The sequence below is a fragment of the Pseudophryne corroboree genome, chromosome 6 (assembly GCF_028390025.1).
Source record: "Pseudophryne corroboree isolate aPseCor3 chromosome 6, aPseCor3.hap2, whole genome shotgun sequence".
Taxonomy (NCBI): Eukaryota; Metazoa; Chordata; class Amphibia; order Anura; family Myobatrachidae; genus Pseudophryne; species Pseudophryne corroboree.
Window position 1 is genome coordinate 357,619,864 of NC_086449.1, and position 22,723 is coordinate 357,642,586.

A 22,723-nucleotide genomic window follows, 5' to 3' on the forward strand; every position below is an offset into this window, starting at 1 on the left:
TGTAAGCTGTAGATGACAGAGTATAGTGCTGGGACCCAACCATGGCCAATATTTACTAAAAAATCGAGTTTGTCCGATTTGTGTTTTTTTTTTTCTAAGTCCCAATCCGGGAATTCACTAAGCACCAATCTCGGCAGTGTTTGGACTATTCGTAATGGTTTGAATGACAACGTTCAGAAATACGAATGAATAGACCATCGGTCAAACGCGGCTGTTATTTCATAGAATACGGGAATTCACTATTCATTCGTATTTGGGTGTTAGTTTCTGAGTGCTCAAATGCGGGTCTGTTTTTTTCGATTCGTTAAAAAAAGCAGCAAAAAAATAGACCTGCTTTTTCCAGTCGAGTTTGGATAACCATGCACGGATCAGTGAGATCTGTGCATGGTTATCTATGGGAAGGGTCTGTTTAGTGTAAAATCTGAAAAAAAAATTGCGTGGGGTCCCCCCTCCTAAGCATAACCAGCCTCGGGCTCTTTGAGCCGGTCCTGGTTGAAAAAGTATGGGGGAAAAAATGACAGGGGTTCCCCCATATTTAATCAACCAGCACCGGGCTCTGCGCCTGGTCCTGGTTCCAAAAATACGGGGGTCAAAAAGCGTAGGGGTCCCCCGTATTTTTGAAACCAGCACCGGGCTCCACTAGCCAGGTACATAATGCCACAGCCGGGGGACACTTTAATACTGGTCCCTGCGGCCCTGGCATTACATACCCAACTAGTCACCCCTGGCCGGGGTACCCTGGAGGAGTGGAACCCCTTAAATCAAGGGGTCCCCCCACTCCAGCCACCCAAGGGCCAGGGGTGAAGCCCGAGGCTGTCCCCCCCCATCCAAGGGCGGCGGATGGGGGGCTGATAGCCTTGTGAAAAAATGTGAATATTGTTTTTAGTAGCAGTACTACAAGTCCCAGCAAGCCTCCCCCGCAAGCTGGTACTTGGAGAACCACAAGTACCAGCATGCGGTGGAAAACCGGGCCTGCTGGTACCTGTAGTACTACTACTAAAAAAATACCCCAAAAAAAACAGGACACACACACCGTGAAAGTATAAGTTTATTACATACATGCACACCTCCATACACACATACTTACCTATGTTCCCACGAGGCTCGTTCCTCTTCTCCATGTAGAATCCTTGGTGTACCTGTGAAAAAAATTATACTCACATAATCCAGTGTAGAATCAGACCTTTGAATAATCCACGTACTTGGAAAAATAATAAAACGAAAACCCAACCACGCACTGAAAGGGGTCCCATGTTTACACATGGGACCCCTTTCCCCGACTGCTGTTACTTGTGGTTCTCCAAGTACCAGCTTGCGGGGGAGGCTTGCTGGGACTTGTAGTACTGCTACTAAAAACAATATTCACATTTTTTCACAAGGCTATCAGCCCCCCATCCGCCGCCCTTGGATGGGGGGACAGCCTCGGGCTTCACCCCTGGCCCTTGGGTGGCTGGAGGGGGGGACCCCTTGATTTAAGGGGTTCCCACTCCTCCAGGGTACCCCGGCCAGGGGTGACTAGTTGGGTATGTAATGCCAGGGCCGCAGGGACCAGTATTAAAGTGTCCCCCGGCTGTGGCATTATGTACCTGGCTAGTGGAGCCCGGTTCTGGTTTCAAAAATACGGGGGACCCCTACGCTTTTTGACCCCCGTATTTTTGGAACCAGGACCAGGCGCAGAGCCCGGTGCTGGTTGATTAAATATGGGGGAACCACTGTCATTTTCCCCCCCATATTTTTCCAACCAGGCCCGGCTCAAAGAGCCCGAGGCTGGTTATGCTTAGGAGGGGGGACCCCACGCAATTTTTTCCAGAATTTTTAAGACTTTAATCAACTTTTTAAGGTACACAATGAAGCCCTGCATGGATCTCACAGATCCGGCCGGGATTCCTTGTGTTTTGTCAGGCAGTGTTTTACTCATCACTCCCGTAAAACACTGCCTGATATTACGAATCACATCGACATCGGAAAAAACGATTGTGTAAAACTCGGCAGCTTAGTGAATGATCGTATCAGGATTAAAAAAGTTGCAGTAAAATGCACACGATACCATTCGAGTTCAAACACCCTTCAAAACGGCCAAAACACGAATCTTTGTAAATATACCCCCATGTTGGTGAAGCGCAGTGGCCATGTGGCTGGGAGTTTGTTGTAGCTGTTTACTTGAGTCTGCTGGAACTGTTTACCTGAAATCCTGGTAGGAACTGTGTTAAACTGGGGTAACTGCCTCTGATGAGTTTTGGGGACTTTTGGGGAGACTGGTGTTTAACCTGTCAATTATGAGAAGTTGTTAACATCCCTTTGGAGATTGTGCTATGTTACCTAGAAGGCTTGTATAGTTTTTACACTATCTTTCAGTAAATGTGTGATTATAAGGCACTTATCTGGGTGAGCTCTGTGTTTAAAGGAACTCGTGAATAAAGGTGGGCTTTATGTCCTAAGTGCGGTACCCTCACATACACCTGCCTATATTTTCACTGCAGGTTAAGCTATGCGCAGTGACCTTTATTTTTAATGTCAACATTTTATTGACATGGTCAAAATTTCTACATCCAAAATCTAGACATGCTTATATTATTCATGTTGACATTATGACCATGTCAATATTTTTATATGGTTAACATGTTAAAATTACAAATATTGACATGACCACAGTGAATGTCGACATTCACATAGATGTCCAGAGTAGCATTGCTTCCAGGTGCTGAACCTTGTTGGTCAAGGTAGTGTTATACAGGACCAGGGTTGGTGGATGACGGAGCATAGTAGAAGTAAGACAGATTAAGGTAATGATGTTAGCTGCTAGGGTATGGAGAACTGTACTAGCCCAGCCACCTGCAGGCAGCACTCCATGGCTAGGAACAGCTAAGTATCATTTCTAGCCTTATGTGTTGGAGGTCCCCATGCCTGTATACAGTATACCTACTCTCCTGCTAAATCCAATTTTTGCACCTGTGACTATAGTGTAACGCTTCTCTTTCAGGATGGTCTCGGATTTGGAAGATGTGATCCTTCCCGAGCTCTTTGCACTTTCCAGGAGGATTTTCAGGAATTTGAAATGATTGATGAGGAGGAAGATGAGGAAGAGGAAGACGACGAGGATGAACTCCCACCTCAAGAGAACAGGAAACAGTTGGAGGCTCCTCCTTCACCAAGTCCTTCCCCTCTCCCACCTGAAGATACCATGAAAAATAGACCATGCACCCTGAGACTGAGCGCCCCCCGAACACAAGTAAGAGACTGGCTGACAAGACTGGAATCAGAGAAACCGAAGAGTATAATAATAGGCATACAGTAGGTTATGATAGTAATGAATAAATATAGATTATATGTTGGGGTAAACGTAATAGGGTCGAGTTGCTGGAAGTGTGGGACTTTATGCGACAATACCCGTATTTTTAAAGCGGCAATCATTTACAAGGCAAAACCAGGTCTGGCATCTTTTTTTGCTGATAATCAGCAGCTGCTCCTACCTGCTTATCAGGGACGTGCGGTGAGGTAAATGGCTCAGGAGGCATTGGCTATTATCAGAGCCAGATTTACACACAATGGGGGTAATTTCAAGTTGATTACAGCAGGAATTTTTTTAGCAGTTGGGCAAAACCATGTGCACTGCAGGGGAGGCAGATGTAACATGTGCAGAGAGAGTTAGATTCGGTGGGGTGTGTTCAATCTGCAATCTAATTTGCAGTGTAAAAATAAAGCAGCCAGTATTTACCCTGCACAGAAACAATATAACCCACCGAAATCTAACTCTTTCTGCACATGTTATATCTGCGCCCCCCCTGCAGTGCACATGGTTTTGCCCAACTGCTAACAAAAATCCTGCTGCGATCAACTTGGAATTACCCCCAATATACAAGTTAAAGGGTACATCTGGGCATTATACACAGGTGCAGCAGTTTAAACTCCTGGAAATTTGGTGAGTTTTGATCAGAGATGTGCAGAAAAGTAAGTGAGGCACTGCCTCTCCTGCCATAGACTTTTTCTCCAGCGTTTTGACTATATAAATGATTAGAATAATACAAAGAAGATATTTCTAATATATTGGCCCTCATTCCGAGTTGTTCGCTCGCTAGCAGATTTTAGCAGCATTGCACACGCTAAGCCGCCGCCCTCTGGGAGTGTATCTTAGCTTTGCAGAATTGCGAACGAAAGATTCGCATAATTGCGAATAGAAATTTCTTTGCAGTTTCTGAGTAGCTCGGGACTTACTTTGCCACTGCGATCAGTTCAGTCAGTTTTGTTCCTGGTTTGACGTCACAAACACACCCAGCGTTCGCCCAGACACTCCCCCGTTTCTCCAGCCACTCCCGCGTTTTTCCCAGAAACGGCAGCGTTTTTCCGCACACACCCATAAAACGGACAGTTTCCGCCCAGAAACACCCACTTCCTGTCAATCACAAATTTCTTCGTTAAGCCGTGAGTAAAATACCTAACTTTTGTGTAAAATAACTAAGCGCATGCGCTCTGCGAACCTTGCGCATGCGCAGTAAGCGACTAATCGCAATATAGCGAAACTCGGCAACGAGCGAACAACTCGGAATGAGTGCCATTATTTGTATTTTTCATATACTTTATACAGTAAAAACTCTGGCACAAACGTTAGTATGACAGGAAAGGCTCTGCCTCACCCCACTGCACATCACTGCTGCTTATAGGATGGGGGCTGCCACGATCCATGGTGGAGAGGATGGGACACAGCCCTGGCCAGCTGGGTCCCAGCACCTGCGCATTGGATCTGGCAGGCACCGGGACAGAGCATGCGCAATACACCTGCTTCTATGGACTGAATCGGCTGCAGCCCAGAGAAGCCGCATAGGGCTGCCCGAAAGGCAGGGCGTGGCTTCCTACTGGAAGCACGCTCTCTGCTAATTGCAGTGCAGTCTGGCAGTCCCAGAGGAAAAAAAACCCTCCCCCTGGGGCTTCCTGTCATGTTTGTGTTTGACAGGTAGTACTTCCAATGGGAATTCCCTGCCAGTCACAGTGTAACCAGTGTAGTCACGGACTGCAACTGGCTCACTCAGGTGGCAAATTTTACGGTATCCGGACTCTAGGTCGACACCCAAAAGGTCGACACACCTTAGGTCGACACCAATTGGTCACGACACACGTTAGATCGACATGGAAAAGGTCAACATGAGTTTTTCACTTTGTTTTGTTTTTTGAACTTTTTCATACTTTACGATCCACGTGGACTACAATTGGGAATGGTAACCTGTGCCGAGCGTAGCGAGGCACCTTGCCCGAGCCATGCGAGGAGATACGGTGCACTAATTGGGCTTCCCGGTCACTCTACAAAGAAAATGACACACAAAAAAAACGCATTAAAAACTTATGTTGACCTTTTTCCGTGTCGACCTTGTTCATGTCAACCTTTTGTCCATGTCGATCTATTTCAGGTGTTTACCTAAGGCGTGTCGACCAATTGGTGGCGACCTAAGGTGTGTCGACCTTTTTTGGTGTCGACCTGGAGTCCCATACCCGATTTTACTGGGGAGCTGCTGCCAATAGGCAAAATCCGCCACTGCTGATAATGTGTCTTAGTTGTAATGGGATGTGAAGAGTGCGCATAAGGAGACTGCACTCATTAATTTGATATGACACTTGTATAACTGTTTGTGACTGAGACTCTGAATCAGTATACAAAGTGCTATAATGCAGCGGTCGCAGCTTTTTTCCATGCCAAGTTCCGTTGTGCTTAATATACAGACTCAGTCACACACAAATAAACAAGTGTTGCAAAATTAAACAGCACAGTCTCCTGGTGACTCGTAGTCACATCACATTGTGACTAATATGCAATTTCTGCCAAAAAAAAGTTACCAGACACTAGCAGAGTTGCACGGGATCTGGCCCGCCAGGCATGTTGCACTGCATGGTATATTGAGGCTAGATGTATGAGGACCATTTGTAGGATATTATGTATTTCTTCTGGATAGAGCATCTTCTTACCAAATAGACAGATCCACTACTGAGGCTTTGCTGGAGCCTACCTAGCTGGAGGCCAAACAGCAATGCCCTACTCAGTCCAGAAGTTCTTGACTAGTTCTTGACATTATAGTGTGCAGCACTAGGTGATTATTATCACTTATATTGTTAGGTCAACCCCTGACAAAATATAGCTATAATACCATAAAATATTTTGGCACTGACCTGAGAAGAAACTACAGTATGTGTAATTTACGAGAAGACAAATGTTCAAATTATAGCACAAAACCCTATTTTGTGACATCATGGCCCTCATTCCGAGTTGTTCCCTTGTTCTTTTTCATCGCATCGCAGCGATTTTCCGCAAACTGCGCATGCGCAATGTTCGCACTGCAACTGCGCCAAGTAAATTTGCTAAGAAGTTTGGTATTTTACTCACGGCATTACAAGGTTTTTTCTTCGTTCTGGTGATCGGAGTGTGATTGACAGGAAGTGGGTGTTTCTGGGCGGAAACTGGCCGTTTTATGGGAGTACAAACTAATTGGTGGACAGCAGATCTGGACAATTGTCACAGGTCTGTTAATCCGGCGCTAATTATAAAGGATCAAAAAAATATAGTAATAAATGAAAAAATGAATAAATACAAAAATGTGAATAGGCAGCTGAGTAAAAGCAACTTGCTGGGTCGCTTATGGTTAAAACAAATAAAAGAAGAAAAGATGTACTCTGCGCCAAAAAACACTTTGTGGAACCAGTGTGCAGTCTGTCATGTATAATGATTGACTCAGTACAACTTCAATTATAAATAACCACTTTTATATTTGGTCTGTTAAGATTAGCAACATAAGACACATACATACATAAACTTTGTAACAATGAATTGCTCTCTATGCAAACAGTGTAAACAATATACAGGTTGAGTATCCCATATCCAAATATTCCGAAATACGGAATATTCCGAAATACGGACTTTTTTGAGTGAGAGTGAGATAGCGAAACCTTTGTTTTTTGATGGCTCAATGTACACAAACTTTGTTTACTACACAAAGTTATTAAAAATATTGTATTAAATGACCTTCAGGCTGTGTGTATAAGGTGTATATGAAACATAATTGAATTGTGTGAATGTAGACACACTTTGTTTAATGCACAAAGTTATAAAAAATATTGGCTACAATGACCTTCAGGCTGTGTGTATAAGGTGTATATGTAACATAAATGCATTCTGTGCTTAGATTTAGGTCCCATCACCATGATATCTCATTATGGTATGCAATTATTCCAAAATACGGAAAAATCCCATATCCAAAATACCTCTGGTCCCAAGCATTTTGGATAAGGGAGACTCAACCTGTACTATGTATTTAACAATAACTTATTGGCTCTGTTTGGTAAAGATTGGATTATTAGGCACTGGCGTCCCAGTATCAAAATAAATAAAAAAAGTCCCGCAAATATGATAATGCAGTCTCTTAATGGATAATTTATAAGAATTGCAATGAATAGTTACCAATGTGCTGGTTCCTGAAATGTTTAGATGCAGGGTCCGTTTTATAATAAATTGCACATGTGTAGGTAATTAGTATAGAATAGAGTTACCGTTCCAATCGCCAAAAGCTCACCCTGATTAATGACTTTGTCAGAAGGCTTCTATGATTGATTCCACACCACGGGCAATAGACCCCACTGCGGAGGACATTAGCAGGCACCCGGTATGAACAGGTGGAATGGCAGGTATGATTGGAGCCGCTGCGGGCAGCCGTGAGCGGTAATTAGCTGGTACTCGCCGGCTTTGATGACAATGGTAAAACTTTGACGATGTATACTGCAGAATACCGCCGGCTTTGAGCACCAGACTGCTGCCTCTCGGGATGTGATCTGCGGCTAGTAGTCGGCTGGAGCTTTTCAGTCACTCTGTTGATTGGAGAATGATTGACAGGAAGTGGGTGTTTCTGGGTGGTAACTGAGCATTTTCCGGGAGTGTGCTAAAAAAACGCAGGCGTGCCAGCAGAAAACGCAGGAGTGGCTGGAGAAACGGGGTAGTGGCTGGCCGGACGCTGGGCGTGTTTGTGACGTCAAACCAGGAACTAAACGGACTGAGGTGATCGCAATCTAGGAGTAGGTCTGGAGCTACTCAGAAACTGCAAGGAAATACTTAATAGCAGAATTGCTAATCTTTCGTTAGCAATTCTGCTATGCTAAGACACACTCCCAGAGGGCGGTGGTTTTGCGTTTGCATTGCTGCTAAAAGTAGCTAGCGAGCGAACAACTCGGAATGACCACCAATGTCTTTTAAAGATCTTCCAGCTGGGAAGTCTAATGTGCACTGAATATGGTTTACTAATAGCGTTTTCACATGAAACTTACATTTTAGGTTTACTGATTCTTGTGTATTTACAGTTAGTATCAGTAGAGGGTCATTCCGAGTTGTTCGCTCGCTAGCAGTTTTTAGCAGCAGTGCAAACGCTATGCCGCCAACCTCTGGGAGTGTATCTTAGCTTAGCAGAAGTGCGAACGAAAGAATCGCAGATTGGCTACAGAAAAAAATTGTGCAGTTTCAGAGTATCTTCAGACCTACTCAGCGCTTGCGATCACTTCAGACTGTTCAGTTCCTGTTTTGACGTCACAAACACGCCCTGCGTTCTCCCAGCCACGCCTATGTTTTTCCTGGCACGCCTGCGTTTTTTCGAACACTCCCTGAAAACGGTCAGTTGACACCCAGAAACGCCCACTTCATGTCAATCACTCTGCGGCCAGCAGTGCGACTGAAATGCTTCGCTAGACCTTGTGTAAAAATACATCGGCCGTTGTGAAAGTACGTTGCGCGTGCGCACTGCGCCACATGCGCAGAAGTGCCGGATTTTTCCTTAATCGTAGCGAACATTTTTAGCTAGCGATCAACTCAGAATGACCCCCGAGATGCAGTGATTATAGGCTGCGTGGGTGGAGGGTTATCCATTTTATATGTGTAAAGCAAAGAATACATAACAATATCTGGTTCCCAGGATTTAGAGAAAGGCATACTTCAAATAATGTATCAAGTGACAGATTATGTTTACTTAGTTAAATAATTAAACTTTCTCTGACGTCCTAGTGGATGCTGGGAACTCCGTAAGGACCATGGGGAATAGCGGCTCTGCAGGAGACTGGGCACAAAAGTAAAAGCTTTAGGACTACCTGGTGTGCACTGGCTCCTCCCCCTATGACCCTCCTCCAAGCCTCAGTTAGATTTTTGTGCCCGAACGAGAAGGGTGCATACTAGGTGGCTCACCTGAGCTGCTTAGAGTAAAAGTTTAAATTAGGTTTTTTATTTTCAGTGAGTCCTGCTGGCAACAGGCTCACTGCACCGAGGGACTAAGGGGAGAAGAAGCGAACTCACCTGCGTGCAGAGTGGATTGGGCTTCTTAGGCTACTGGACATTAGCTCCAGAGGGACGATCACAGGCCCAGCCATGGATGGGTCCCAGAGCCGCGCCGCCGGCCCCCTTACAGAGCCAGAAGACAGAAGAGGTCCGGGAAATCGGCGGCAGAAGACGTCCTGTCTTCAATAAGGTAGCGCACAGCACCGCAGCTGTGCGCCATTGCTCTCAGCACACTTCACACTCCGGTCACTGAGGGTGCAGGGCGCTGGGGGGGGGCGCCCTGAGACGCAATAAAAACACCTTAGATGGCTAAAAATACATCACATATAGCTCCTGGGCTATATGGATGCATTTAACCCCTGCCAGTTTTTCCTTAAAAAAGCGGGAGAAAGGCCGCCGAGAAGGGGGCGGAGCCTATCTCCTCAGCACACAAGCGCCATTTTCCCTCACAGCTCCGCTGGAAGGACGTCTCCCTGACTCTCCCCTGCAGTCTTGCACTACAGAAACAGGGTAAAACAAGAGAGGGGGGGCACTAATTTGGCAGATTAATAAATACAGCAGCTATATAAGGGAAAAACACTTATATAAGGTTATCCCTGTATATATATAGCGCTCTGGTGTGTGCTGGCAAACTCTCCCTCTGTCTCCCCAAAGGGCTAGTGGGGTCCTGTCCTCTATCAGAGCATTCCCTGTGTGTGTGCTGTGTGTCGGTACGTTGTGTCGACATGTATGAGGAGGAAAATGGTATGGAGGCGGAGCAATTGCCTGTAATAGTGATGTCACCCCCTAGGGAGTCGACACCTGACTGGATGGTCTTATGGAAGGAATTACGTGATAGCGTCAGCACTTTACAAAAGACTGTTGACGACATGAGACAGCCGGAAAAACAGTTAATACCTGTCCAGGCGTCTCAAACACCGTCAGGGGCTCTAAAGCGCCCGTTACCTCAGATGGTCGACACAGACCCAGACACGGACACTGACTCCAGTGTCGACGGTGAGGAAACAACCGTGTTTTCCAGTAGGGCCACACGTTACATGATCACGGCAATGAAGGAGGTTTTGAACATTTCTGATACTACAAGTACCACAAAAAAGGGTATTATGTGGGGTGTGAAAAAACTACCCGTAGTTTTTCCTGAATCAGATGAATTAAATGAGGTGTGTGATGAAGCGTGGGTTTCCCCCGATAAAAAACTGCTAATTTCTAAAAAATTATTGGCATTATACCCTTTCCCGCCAGAGGTTAGGGCGCGTTGGGAAACACCCCCTAGGGTAGATAAGGCGCTCACACGCTTATCAAAACAAGTGGCGTTACCGTCTCCGGATACGGCCGCCCTCAAGGAGCCAGCTGATAGGAAGCTGGAAAATATCCTAAAAAGTATATACACACATACTGGTGTTATACTGAGACCAGCAATCGCCTCTGCCTGGATGTGCAGTGCTGGGGTGGCTTGGTCGGATTCCCTGACTGAAAATATTGATACCCTGGACAGGGACAGTATATTATTGACTATAGAGCATTTAAAGGATGCATTTCTATATATGCGAGATGCACAGAGGGATATTTGCACTCTGGCATCAAGAGTAAGTGCGCTGTCCATTTCTGCCAGAAGAGGGTTATGGACGCGACAGTGGTCAGGTGATGCGGATTCCAAACGGCATATGGAAGTATTGCCGTATAAAGGGGAGGAGTTATTTGGGGTCGGTCTATCGGACCTGGTGGCCACGGCAACGGCTGGGAAATCCACCTTTTTACCCCAGGTCACCTCTCAGCAGAAAAAGACACCGTCTTTTCAGGCTCAGTCCTTTCGTCCCCATAAGGGCAAGCGGGCAAAAGGCCACTCATATCTGCCCCGGGGCAGAGGAAGGGGAAAAAGACTGCAGCAGGCAGCCTCTTCCCAGGAACAGAAGCCCTCCCCCGCTTCTGCCAAGTCCTCAGCATGACGCTGGGGCCTTACAAGCGGACTCAGGTACGGTGGGGGGTCGTCTCAAGAATTTCAGCGCGCAGTGGGCTCACTCGCAAGTGGACCCCTGGATCCTGCAGGTAGTATCTCAGGGTTACAAATTGGAATTCGAGACGTCTCCCCCTCGCCGGTTCCTGAAGTCTGCTTTACCAACGTCTCCCTCCTACAGGGAGGCGGTATTGGAAGCCATTCACAAGCTGTATTCCCAGCAGGTGATAATCAAGGTACCCTTCCTACAACAGGGAAAGGGGTATTATTCCACGCTGTTTGTGGTACCGAAGCCGGACGGCTCGGTGAGACCTATTTTAAATCTGAAATCATTGAACACTTACATACAAAGGTTCAAATTCAAGATGGAGTCACTCAGAGCAGTGATAGCGAACCTGGAAGAAGGGGACTATATGGTGTCTCTGGACATCAAGGATGCTTACCTCCATGTCCCAATTTGCCCTTCTCACCAAGGGTACCTCAGGTTTGTGGTACAGAACTGTCACTATCAGTTTCAGACGCTGCCGTTTGGATTGTCCACGGCACCCCGGGTCTTTACCAAGGTAATGGCCGAAATGATGATTCTTCTTCGAAGAAAAGGCGTCTTAATTATCCCTTACTTGGACGATCTCCTGATAAGGGCAAGGTCCAGGGAACAGTTAGAGGTCGGAGTAGCACTATCTCAAGTAGTACTACGACAGCACGGGTGGATTCTAAATATTCCAAAATCGCAGCTGATTCCGACGACACGTCTGCTGTTCCTAGGGATGATTCTGGACACAGTCCAGAAAAAGGTGTTTCTCCCGGAGGAGAAAGCCAGGGAGTTATCCGAGCTAGTCAGGAACCTCCTAAAACCAGGCCAAGTGTCAGTGCATCAATGCACAAGGGTCCTGGGAAAAATGGTGGCTTCTTACGAAGCGATTCCATTCGGCAGATTCCACGCAAGAACTTTTCAGTGGGATTTGCTGGACAAATGGTCCGGATCGCATCTTCAGATGCATCAGCGGATAACCCTGTCTCCAAGGACAAGGGTGTCTCTCCTGTGGTGGTTGCAGAGTGCTCATCTTCTAGAGGGCCGCAGATTCGGCATTCAGGACTGGGTCCTGGTGACCACGGATGCCAGCCTGAGAGGCTGGGGAGCAGTCACACAGGGAAAAAATTTCCAGGGCTTGTGGTCAAGCATGGAAACGTCATTTCACATAAATATCCTGGAACTAAGGGCCATTTACAATGCCCTAAGTCAAGCAAGGCCTCTGCTTCAGGGTCAGCCGGTGTTGATCCAGTCGGACAACATCACGGCAGTCGCCCACGTAAACAGACAGGGCGGCACAAGAAGCAGGAGGGCAATGGCAGAAGTTGCAAGGATTCTTCGCTGGGCGGAAAATCATGTGATAGCACTGTCAGCAGTGTTCATTCCGGGAGTGGACAACTGGGAAGCAGACTTCCTCAGCAGACACGACCTCCACCCGGGGGAGTGGGTACTTCACCCAGAAGTCTTCCACATGATTGTGAACCGTTGGGAAAAACCAAAGGTGGACATGATGGCGTCCCGCCTCAACAAAAAACTAGACAGATATTGCGCCAGGTCAAGGGACCCTCAGGCAATAGCTGTGGACGCTCTGGTAACACCGTGGGTGTACCAGTCAGTGTATGTGTTCCCTCCTCTGCCTCTCATACCCAAGGTACTGAGAATCATAAGAAGGAGAGGAGTAAGGACTATACTCGTGGCTCCGGATTGGCCAAGAAGGACTTGGTACCCGGAACTTCAAGAGATGCTCACGGAGGACCCATGGCCTCTACCTCTAAGAAAGGACCTGCTCCAGCAGGGACCCTGTCTGTTCCAAGACTTACCGCGGCTGCGTTTGACGGCATGGCGGTTGAACGCCGGATCCTGAAGGAAAAAGGCATTCCGGATGAAGTCATCCCTACCCTGATCAAAGCCAGGAAGGATGTAACCGTGCAACATTATCACCGTATTTGGCGTAAATATGTTGCGTGGTGTGAGGCCAGGAAGGCCCCTACAGAGGAATTTCAACTGGGTCGTTTCCTGCATTTCCTGCAAACAGGACTGTCTATGGGCCTAAAATTAGGGTCCATTAAGGTTCAAATTTCAGCCCTGTCGATTTTCTTCCAGAAAGAACTGGCTTCAGTTCCTGAAGTTCAGACGTTTGTCAAGGGGGTACTGCATATACAGCCTCTTTTTGTGCCTCCAGTGGCACCTTGGGATCTCAATGTAGTTTTGGGGTTCCTAAAATCACATTGGTTTGAACCACTCACCACTGTGGACTTAAAATATCTCACATGGAAATTGGTAATGCTGTTAGCCCTGGCTTCAGCCAGGCGTGTCTCAGAATTGGCGGCTTTATCCTATAAAAGCCCTTACCTAATTTTTCATACGGACAGGGCAGAATTGAGGACTCGTCCTCAATTTCTCCCTAAGGTGGTTTCAGCGTTTCACTTGAACCAGCCTATTGTGGTACCTGCGGCTACTAGGGACTTGGAGGACTCCAAGTTGCTGGACGTAGTCAGGGCCCTGAAAATATATGTTTCCAGGACGGCTGGAGTCAGAAAATCTGACTCGCTGTTTATCCTGTATGCACCCAACAAGCTGGGTGCTCCTGCTTCTAAGCAGACTATTGCTCGTTGGATTTGTAGTACAATTCAGCTTGCACATTCTGTGGCAGGCCTGCCACAGCCAAAATCTGTAAAAGCCCATTCCACAAGGAAAGTGGGCTCATCTTGGGCGGCTGCCCGAGGGGTCTCGGCTTTACAACTTTGCCGAGCAGCTACTTGGTCAGGGGCAAACACGTTTGCTAAATTCTACAAATTTGATACCCTGGCTGAGGAGGACCTGGAGTTCTCTCATTCGGTGCTGCAGAGTCATCCGCACTCTCCCGCCCGTTTGGGAGCTTTGGTATAATCCCCATGGTCCTTACGGAGTTCCCAGCATCCACTAGGACGTCAGAGAAAATAAGAATTTACTTACCGATAATTCTATTTCTCGTAGTCCGTAGTGGATGCTGGGCGCCCATCCCAAGTGCGGATTGTCTGCAATACTTGTACATAGTTATTGTTACAAAAATCGGGTTATTATTGTTGTGAGCCATCTTTTCAGAGGCTCCTCTGTTATCATGCTGTTAACTGGGTTCAGATCACAGGTTGTACGGTGTGATTGGTGTGGCTGGTATGAGTCTTACCCGGGATTCAAAATCCTTCCTTATTGTGTACGCTCGTCCGGGCACAGTATCCTAACTGAGGCTTGGAGGAGGGTCATAGGGGGAGGAGCCAGTGCACACCAGGTAGTCCTAAAGCTTTTACTTTTGTGCCCAGTCTCCTGCGGAGCCGCTATTCCCCATGGTCCTTACGGAGTTCCCAGCATCCACTACGGACTACGAGAAATAGAATTATCGGTAAGTAAATTCTTATTTTTTAATTTTTAGTTTTATTTAATCATAGTTACCATTTGATTACTTTAATTACATTTTCAGTTATACTGGGTGCAAAGGTTAAAGGCTGCATGAAAATGTATGGTTTGTATGAGTAATGTGCCATGTCTTGGGGCAAGCAATTATATTGGATTATTTTGAGTTATTCTATTCTCTGAATCTCAGGACACACTTAACAACAACGGTGGATTAATTTCTCAGAGTGACAGTTGGGCAGATCCAGAGAGAAATGAGACCGGTGAGAGAGTTAGACTGAATCTTTGCATGGGTATCTATTACTATTTACATGGATTTCCATAATATTATTGCATTATATCTTTTTCATGGTAGAGGAATCTCTCTCCTTTCATAGTGAAATCATTTGACATAGAATAAATGTATTCATTTCTTCTTTACTCCTGCTTGGTTATCGTTCCAGTTATGTTATTATCTCCGTCTTGGTGTGCAATACATTTGTATCCATGTCCCTTTTCAAGGCATGAAATCCTTATTTTATTTTCACTGTAAAGTATGTCTTTTCTCAAAGATTAAACTGTTTTCTTAAATCTACAGAGATGGTGTCCCATACCCAGGTTACACAGTATGACATGGAGACTCGCAAAGAAACTCAAAGTGATAATACAAGAACAGAGCTAGAGACTGCAGAAGTCAGTGATGTGCCTAACATTGTTCCTGACTGCAACCAGCAGTCTAGCCGTGGGGTTCCCTGGCCATCAGATGCAGAGCTTAGAGTATCTACACCACCTCAACAGAACTTGGAGAATTTGAGCCCAGATCAGAGAGAAAGCACAAGGGGCCATCTGTCCAATTCTTCTAATGAAACAACATCTCCATCTTCAGATCCTGGTATTGAGGCTGATCTGACCAGTCGAAGTCGCTTCCTGCCAACTGGACATTGCAGCCAGGATCTAAGCTCTCCTGGCTCTGATTCAGACATAGAAGGTGAAATAGAAGCAGCCTTTGCTTGTGACGGTGGAAGGCTTGTGGGTAATATGATCTCATCAATATCAGAGACAGAGCTGGACCTAACCAGCGAGTCAAGCAGTGGCAGGTCCTCTCACCTCACCAACTCTATTGAAGAGGCAAGCTCTCCAACTTCTGATCAAGAACCAGATCACATTAGTGAGGAAGGTCGACAAGGTATCAAAGATTCCATTTTACTTGATAAGGAGGAAGAAAGTGGCCCCTTAATGATGGCGCCAGAGGAGACATATAATACATGGAATGTTGACGAAGTAAACATGTACCAAGAGGAAGCAGACCAAAATAAAGGACGCAGTCTGGAAAGTATCCGACGCTCCTTCTACTTACCTGTTGGGCCAAAGATCATACCAGAGATAGATGCAAACAGTGAATATGACTCTGACTCAGAATCAGAAGCTGATTTAAGTGAGGACTCGGACTCCCCTTGGCTGCTTAGCAACCTGGTAAATAAGATGATTTCTGAAGGCTCATATCCCATTACATGTCCAGATGACTGCTTTCAAAGGCAAACAAGTCCATCCTGTGATACCCTCTCTCCTGCCTCTGAGCTGGATCCTGAGACAATTGATCCAGAGATAGAGGCTGAACTTTCCAGTCCCAAGGATCCAAATGATGAGTTGGATGAACCACAGCAGAATATAGAGCTGGTGGATATGGAAACACTACAGCACTCTCTCAGTCATCATGCTAGAGAGGAAACTGGTCCTTGTTTGTATCTTCTGCATGATTCGTGTGACACAGTAACTCCAATCTTTGAAGGACTTCCCCTTCACCTGGAGGGATTATCTCACACAACTAAATGTCGTCCCCAATCCCCAGGGTATAAAATTGAACAGAAACCATGGCCTGGAACAGAGGAAATTCTTCAGGAACCAAGAGATGGCTGGGATATTGACCGTGACCTAGACTCTGGCATTCTCGAGGATAATGACCTTTGTGATGATCTTTGTCAAGAGCTAGACCAAAGTCAACCCACAATTGACATTTCAACAGCCAAAACTAATCATGGATTTAACTTAGAATATACTGGTGAGGAAGATGAAGACCTTTCTTATTACAGAAGCTTAAAGAGCTCTCCGTACCAGAGTTGTGTTGGGGAAGAGTCTTTTATGGAGCGCCATGCAGCTGAACCACGTCTTTTGGATGATTCATTGGCCTATGACTCAATTAAATACACTCTTGTGGTGGATGAGCACACTCAACTGGAGCTGGTTAGTCTTCAGAGGTGTACATCAATACTGAGTGATGGCAGTGACCTTTTGAGGGCTTGTGATCCTTGTGACTTGGAAGATGATTTTGGAGATGACATTGAAGTCCATGAGCATGAATCTTCACCAGATGACTCATCAGCCGAGCCCAACATGCCTTTCTCTAAGAAGTTTCTCAATGTTTTTGTAAACAGCACTTCACGTTCATCAAGTGAGTTACCAGTTTTTTATCAGTATTATATGCTAGTCTACTATATATGTATGTCAAAGATGAGCTGTCATTTTTAATATTCATAATGTAGACAAACAAAGCAGTATGCATATTTTTGTTAGGCAGTAATGTTATCATTGGGATTTTTCTCAGGCACGGAGTCATTTGGGCTGTTTTCTTGTGTACTAAATGGGGAAGAACGAGAGCAAACACACAGAGCTGTTTTCAGGTAAGAGAATATTACCATGATCAGTAGTCTGAATTCACCATGAAGCAAAAGCCCAGTTCTGTTCTTGTTAGCTCACCTCTGCTTTTCCCGAAATCACAGACATATGCTGCCCTTAACTTCAACAGTGTAACATTTTTTTTCATACACCTAATTTAAAATGTAGGGCCTGATTCAGAGATGGATACAGAAGCCGCTGTGTCTTTGTACGCAGCGGCTGTGCTAAAATATGCTAATGCTGCAGGAGGCATATTGTGTAAATAGACGCCTCCTGCCACTGCTGCTGTGAACATTGGTCATCTGAATAACACTCCAAGGGTGCAGTCACTGGCCTTGACATGCCCAGAAGTGGGGACGCCACACCACCCATTTTCTGGAATGCTGACCATGCCCACCCCTTCCCTGTCTCCACACGACCTCAGCCTTTCAATCATGCTGCAGTTAGGTTGCACTGCGACTGTCATCGTATATTGAGATCTACATATGTGCACTACAGACTGTCCACATGTGCAGATCTGAGAATATCGGAGATGTACGCCAACCATCAGTTTGCACTCATCTCTGGATCTGACCCTCAGCCAACTTAGATTCAGCACCTAAGTCATCTACAGAACTGTACCATTTAGGGGTCACTTTCTTGGAATCATGACTATTGACAATCACAGCATTCAGAAGCTAGGTGTGATTGGTGGGTGGTCTTCAGTTCCGACCGCCGGCATAACATACTACACCCGTGATTGGTGATTAGTGAATACAAAGTGAAGGAAACAGGTATAGGTCATTAGGTCTACAGTCATTAGGTCGACCACTGTTGGTCGACATGCATTGGGTCAACATGGTCACTAGGTCAACATGGTCATTAGGTCGACATGAACAAGGTCGACATGGAAAAAGGTCGACATGAGTTTTTTTAAACTTTTTTTGGTGTCGTTTTCTTCGTAAAGTGACGGGGAACCCCAATAGTGCACTGTGTCCCACTGTCTCGCCATGCTTCAGGAACAACCACATGCTTTCATGGACAACCACATCTTGTGAAAAAATAAATAAACACTTCATGCTGTGCAATGTGAAAATAAAATAAACATTAAAAATAAACGTGAAAAACAGTTGGTTTTCACGTTTATTTTTAATTTTTATTTTCACATTGCACAGCATGAAGTGTTTATTTATTTTTTCACAAGATGTGGTTGTCCATGACAACTGTTATATGTCACTATCTGAATACACATTCACTTTACTCACCACGTACACTCAGTTCCACTTCTCATATTGGGTATATTGAGCATCCCTTCAATGTTATTCCCAGGAACTTATTATTATGATCCCATTAGACTTAACTAGACAGATGACTTGAACCGTAGCCCAGAGCCAGATACATATATTTAATGCCATCTCTATCCCTGGTGCACGTATTTTGGGCTCTCTGGTAGGTCAATATGAGTCACGTGATCGGACTGAGCACAGTCAAAATCCGATTAACAGGAGACGTGACGTGATTGGACGGCTCAGTCACGTGACCGGGAATCTGCCCCGCAATTGGTGCATCTGTATTGTTAAATCAGGGCTATTGGAGGCATTCTGGTTAGCCCTGAAAAAACGTAACTGTGAAACGCGTGTCGGCCATTCACACTGTGCTACTGTGTACAATAATAATGTGCTAATCTAATTGTGTTGTTAGGAATAGAGTGCAATTTATATTTAAGCAGAGCTGGCTATTGTGAGGCTCCATGACACTGACGGAGCTCACAATCTTTCCTGTGCTGAGATGATCATTTAACTACATATGACTCAGCAAGCTGCATGTGCTAGCAACATTGTAGCAAGATTCAGATACACTGCCTAATGTAGCAGTTGTGACATTTCTATAGCACTGTCTGTTATATTACAAGCATAGAATAATTACTGTGTGCTATTTAGGTCAAACGCTGTCTACCAGATATATAGGTATATATTATCAGTGATATACAGCTGACAATTATAAAATAGCCAGCTAGGACATACTGCCATATGATTATTAATAGCTGATGGAGCGCCACAATATACTGCATTAGTGCAATATTCAAACAGCTCATTAAATTCTGTGCCTCACAGCTGTGACTTATATTACACTACAGCAGTGGTGAGCATTGTGGAAAGCTGTCATTATACATGTATTATTGGACAGCATAGTGTTTCTCATTAATAACATCACTAATGATTATTGTGACCAATTACTTAAAGTGACACTGACTAGTATTCCGACAATTATACATTCTGAGAATTATACAGTCAGAGAGAAGTGATAAGTATTATACAGTGTCCCATGTATATGAGGTCACAATTTAGTAAACCAAACCCAGGCTGTATTGAGGGAACCCAGCTTATGTATAACCTCAATGTCAGAGTGAAGCTGATACTTTAGTAATTACCTGCTGTATCAACAGACTTACCACGGTACCAGTCAATGTGTATATGAACTTGGCTATATACGAATAATAATAGGACGTTGGTTCAATTATGTTGACAGCAACTGACTGAGAACAGCTAATTATATTGAGATCACCAGTGAGGAGAAACACCAACTTACAGCTGTACAAGTATATGAGTGCACACAAGCGAGGATTATTCCATAGTGCCCAAACTGATGGGGAGCTTTCTATTGGAGTATTGCATTTTATAGTGTTTTCAGTGAGCCCATTTAGAACTCACAACTGATTCATTACATATATGATTATACAGTGACTTCATAGCGCTATTATATCAAGTATTACATGGGATTACATCCCACAACCCACTGGCAATAATATCCACGTGGGAATACATGGGAGGATAGAGAATACTTTTATTTAGCACTCAGCCTAACAATATATACAGTCTGAACTAAGGGTCATAGTACCTACAATTTACTATATATGTGTAGCACTACACAGTTAGCACAGTGTGTGTTTTTAATCACACATATCACACTTTGTCTTGTCAATTTATATGTTTTGGGTTTTAATATTTCACAGCTACAGGTCTTTTTAAACATAATCTAATCAAAGTTATATTTTATGTATCAATTTATTGTTTGAGTGCGCCACTTCAAGTCCAATCCTTTTCTGTTTCTTTTTGTGCATAACTATATATTGGCAACAATATATTCAGTGGCAGCTCCCCCTATATAATTCAAATATCTGATATAGAATATAACTAGGGGTTTTCTTTGTTCTTATTTGGAATTTTTTCACAATTTGCTAGTGCAGTAGCATCCCTTTCCCTTCTCCCTATCAACGCGTGTTCAGTATTTACATGTATATAGATAACATGTCTCTTCTTCCACCTATCTACTACGAGACACGTATGAACAAAACTCAATGTCTAAATGCAAACAATAGTTTGATTTATGGAGGCAGTGGTATAGGCATCCTGAAATGGATGATTTAAACATTAATCACGCTATCTATAGCGGGCTGCACTGTCTACATTATTTATATTGGATGCTTAGTAACCAACCAATCACATGGTTACCAATCTATCAATGGTAGAGCAGCATGTTTTGTGCATACGCAGTAGAAAAATCACTGGAAAAATGGCTGCCGCACCATTTTTCCAGAGATCTGCGCATGCGCTGTAGACTCTGTGATAGCACTAGGGTCCCCTAGTGCCCAGAGCTAAGTGCTGCCGCCGGCTAGAGAGGAGGGGTCCCAGACAGAGCCTGCACATGGGCCTCCTCCTCTCTAGAAACTCGCCTGGTTGGCTCATTCAGATAAATACAGATACTGACAGAACAGATGTTCTCTATAGTAGTGAAAAACTAACATTATATTTTTCTTATTATGTTGTCTTTTTTCCTGTTTTTATTCAGGTTTATTCCTCGTCATGAAGATGAGCTTGAACTGGATGTTGATGACCCATTATTGGTAGAATGTGAGGATGGTTCATGGTGCCGCGGTTATAATATGAGAACAGGCGAGCGAGGGATCTTCCCTTCATTTTATGCACATGAGGTGGTGTGTCCGGTCAAGGAGAATGCCGGTACGCTGTGCTCCTTATTTCTCTGCTTGGAGTATAGGAAGGCAGACACAATTGTTAAGATGAAGTTAGTTTAGTAGATGACATTCGTTGGGACCATCGTCTTTGCGTTTGTTGTCATATTCTGGTATTTGTAATATGTTATGTCAAATGAATGTTTTATGATACTTGGAAAACGTTGGAAAGAGTTTATTTTCACATTTGTTTTTATAGATGTCCAGTGAATGCATTATAGCAGTTTTTTTCGTGATGTTTCGCTTTAGGCTATTCAATTATACCTTGCTTTCTTTATACAAAACATACCCTGCTGAATTAACCGCAGTAAATTACCATGGCTAATTGAATATCAGCCATAGAGTTAAGGCTGCACTACCACCTGCTCATACACCCCGCTCCTGGCAAGAGCATTTATTTGCCTGAAGCAGTCCAAAGGACTTCAGTTAGGGGTAGGAGCACATAATAGAATATCATTCATCGCTCACAAGATTGCAAAGTGTTTATGTACTATATTGTTTGTCTGGAAAGTCAAGGGAAATCGTTGAAGACATTGCATTATTTGCCTGTTGTCTAATGTGTACCTAGCTTAAGAGTGACACTAGCAATGGGCATATTACTTAAGGCCCCTATACATCGCCAATCAATTGTGGCAATTTGGAGTTTTGCAGATGATTGTGTACATAAATCTGCAATATATATGTAGTTCATAGATTGCAGATTCCAACCAAAAGGTGATTGGGAATGGTAAAGTAATTCACAGAACAATTGTGGCTGTAGATTGCTAGTGTATGGTAACAAACAGATTTGCAGACCGTTTCTAGTAAACTGACAAATCTTTCAAGATTGGCAGATCTGTATTTGCTGAAAATGATCTGAAAGTCGCTGAAACTTATCTGTAATATATGGGCGCGGACTGGGATTGGGGAATCTTTAAATCTGGGGGAAAATCTCAGAATCTGGAAATTGTTTTTTTTTTTGTGATTGCTGATGTTTGGGGGTCTTAAGCGGCAACACTCATTTCGGGGATTCAGGTTTAGTTGCAAATCAAAAAAGGAACAGTTTGTACCTTGGTAAACCATGTTGCATTGCAAATAGGGATGTTGTAAAATGTTCAGAAAGATTTATATTTGGAAATAATGTCCATGCTTAATTCCAAATTTCAATGTAAATAAAAAGCTTCCCAATATTTGCTCACTATATGCAGAAGCAGCCAATATTTTACCTGCGTGCAAAAATACAAAGGCATTTGTACCCCTTGCAGTGCAATGTGGTTTGTTCCAGAAGTAAATTTCTCAGCTTGCTCGTTTTTTAAATAGTTCCTAATTCAGAATCAGGCTCTGAATAATGGTTTCAGCAAACAAGACATAAGAACCAAAGTGGCTTTTATGGCTTGGCAGAAATACTTTTACTATACA

General features: G+C 44.4%; 1 protein-coding gene across 3 annotated transcripts in view; it reads left to right on the plus strand.

Moving 5' to 3' along the window:
• Positions 1-22,723, plus strand: part of MAPK8IP2 (mitogen-activated protein kinase 8 interacting protein 2) — a 106,857-nt gene that overhangs the window by 58,680 nt on the left and 25,454 nt on the right. For 2 of the 3 annotated variants that reach the window (XM_063926627.1, XM_063926629.1), the window contains exons 3-7: positions 2,981-3,229; positions 14,855-14,957; positions 15,242-17,092; positions 17,246-17,321; positions 21,145-21,314. In XM_063926627.1, coding sequence (XP_063782697.1) covers positions 2,981-3,229; positions 14,855-14,957; positions 15,242-17,092; positions 17,246-17,321; positions 21,145-21,314 — 2,449 coding nt within the window. The remainder of the gene's footprint in view (positions 1-2,980; positions 3,230-14,854; positions 14,958-15,241; positions 17,093-17,245; positions 17,322-21,144; positions 21,315-22,723) is intronic. The other variant, XM_063926628.1, reaches the window with a different exon arrangement.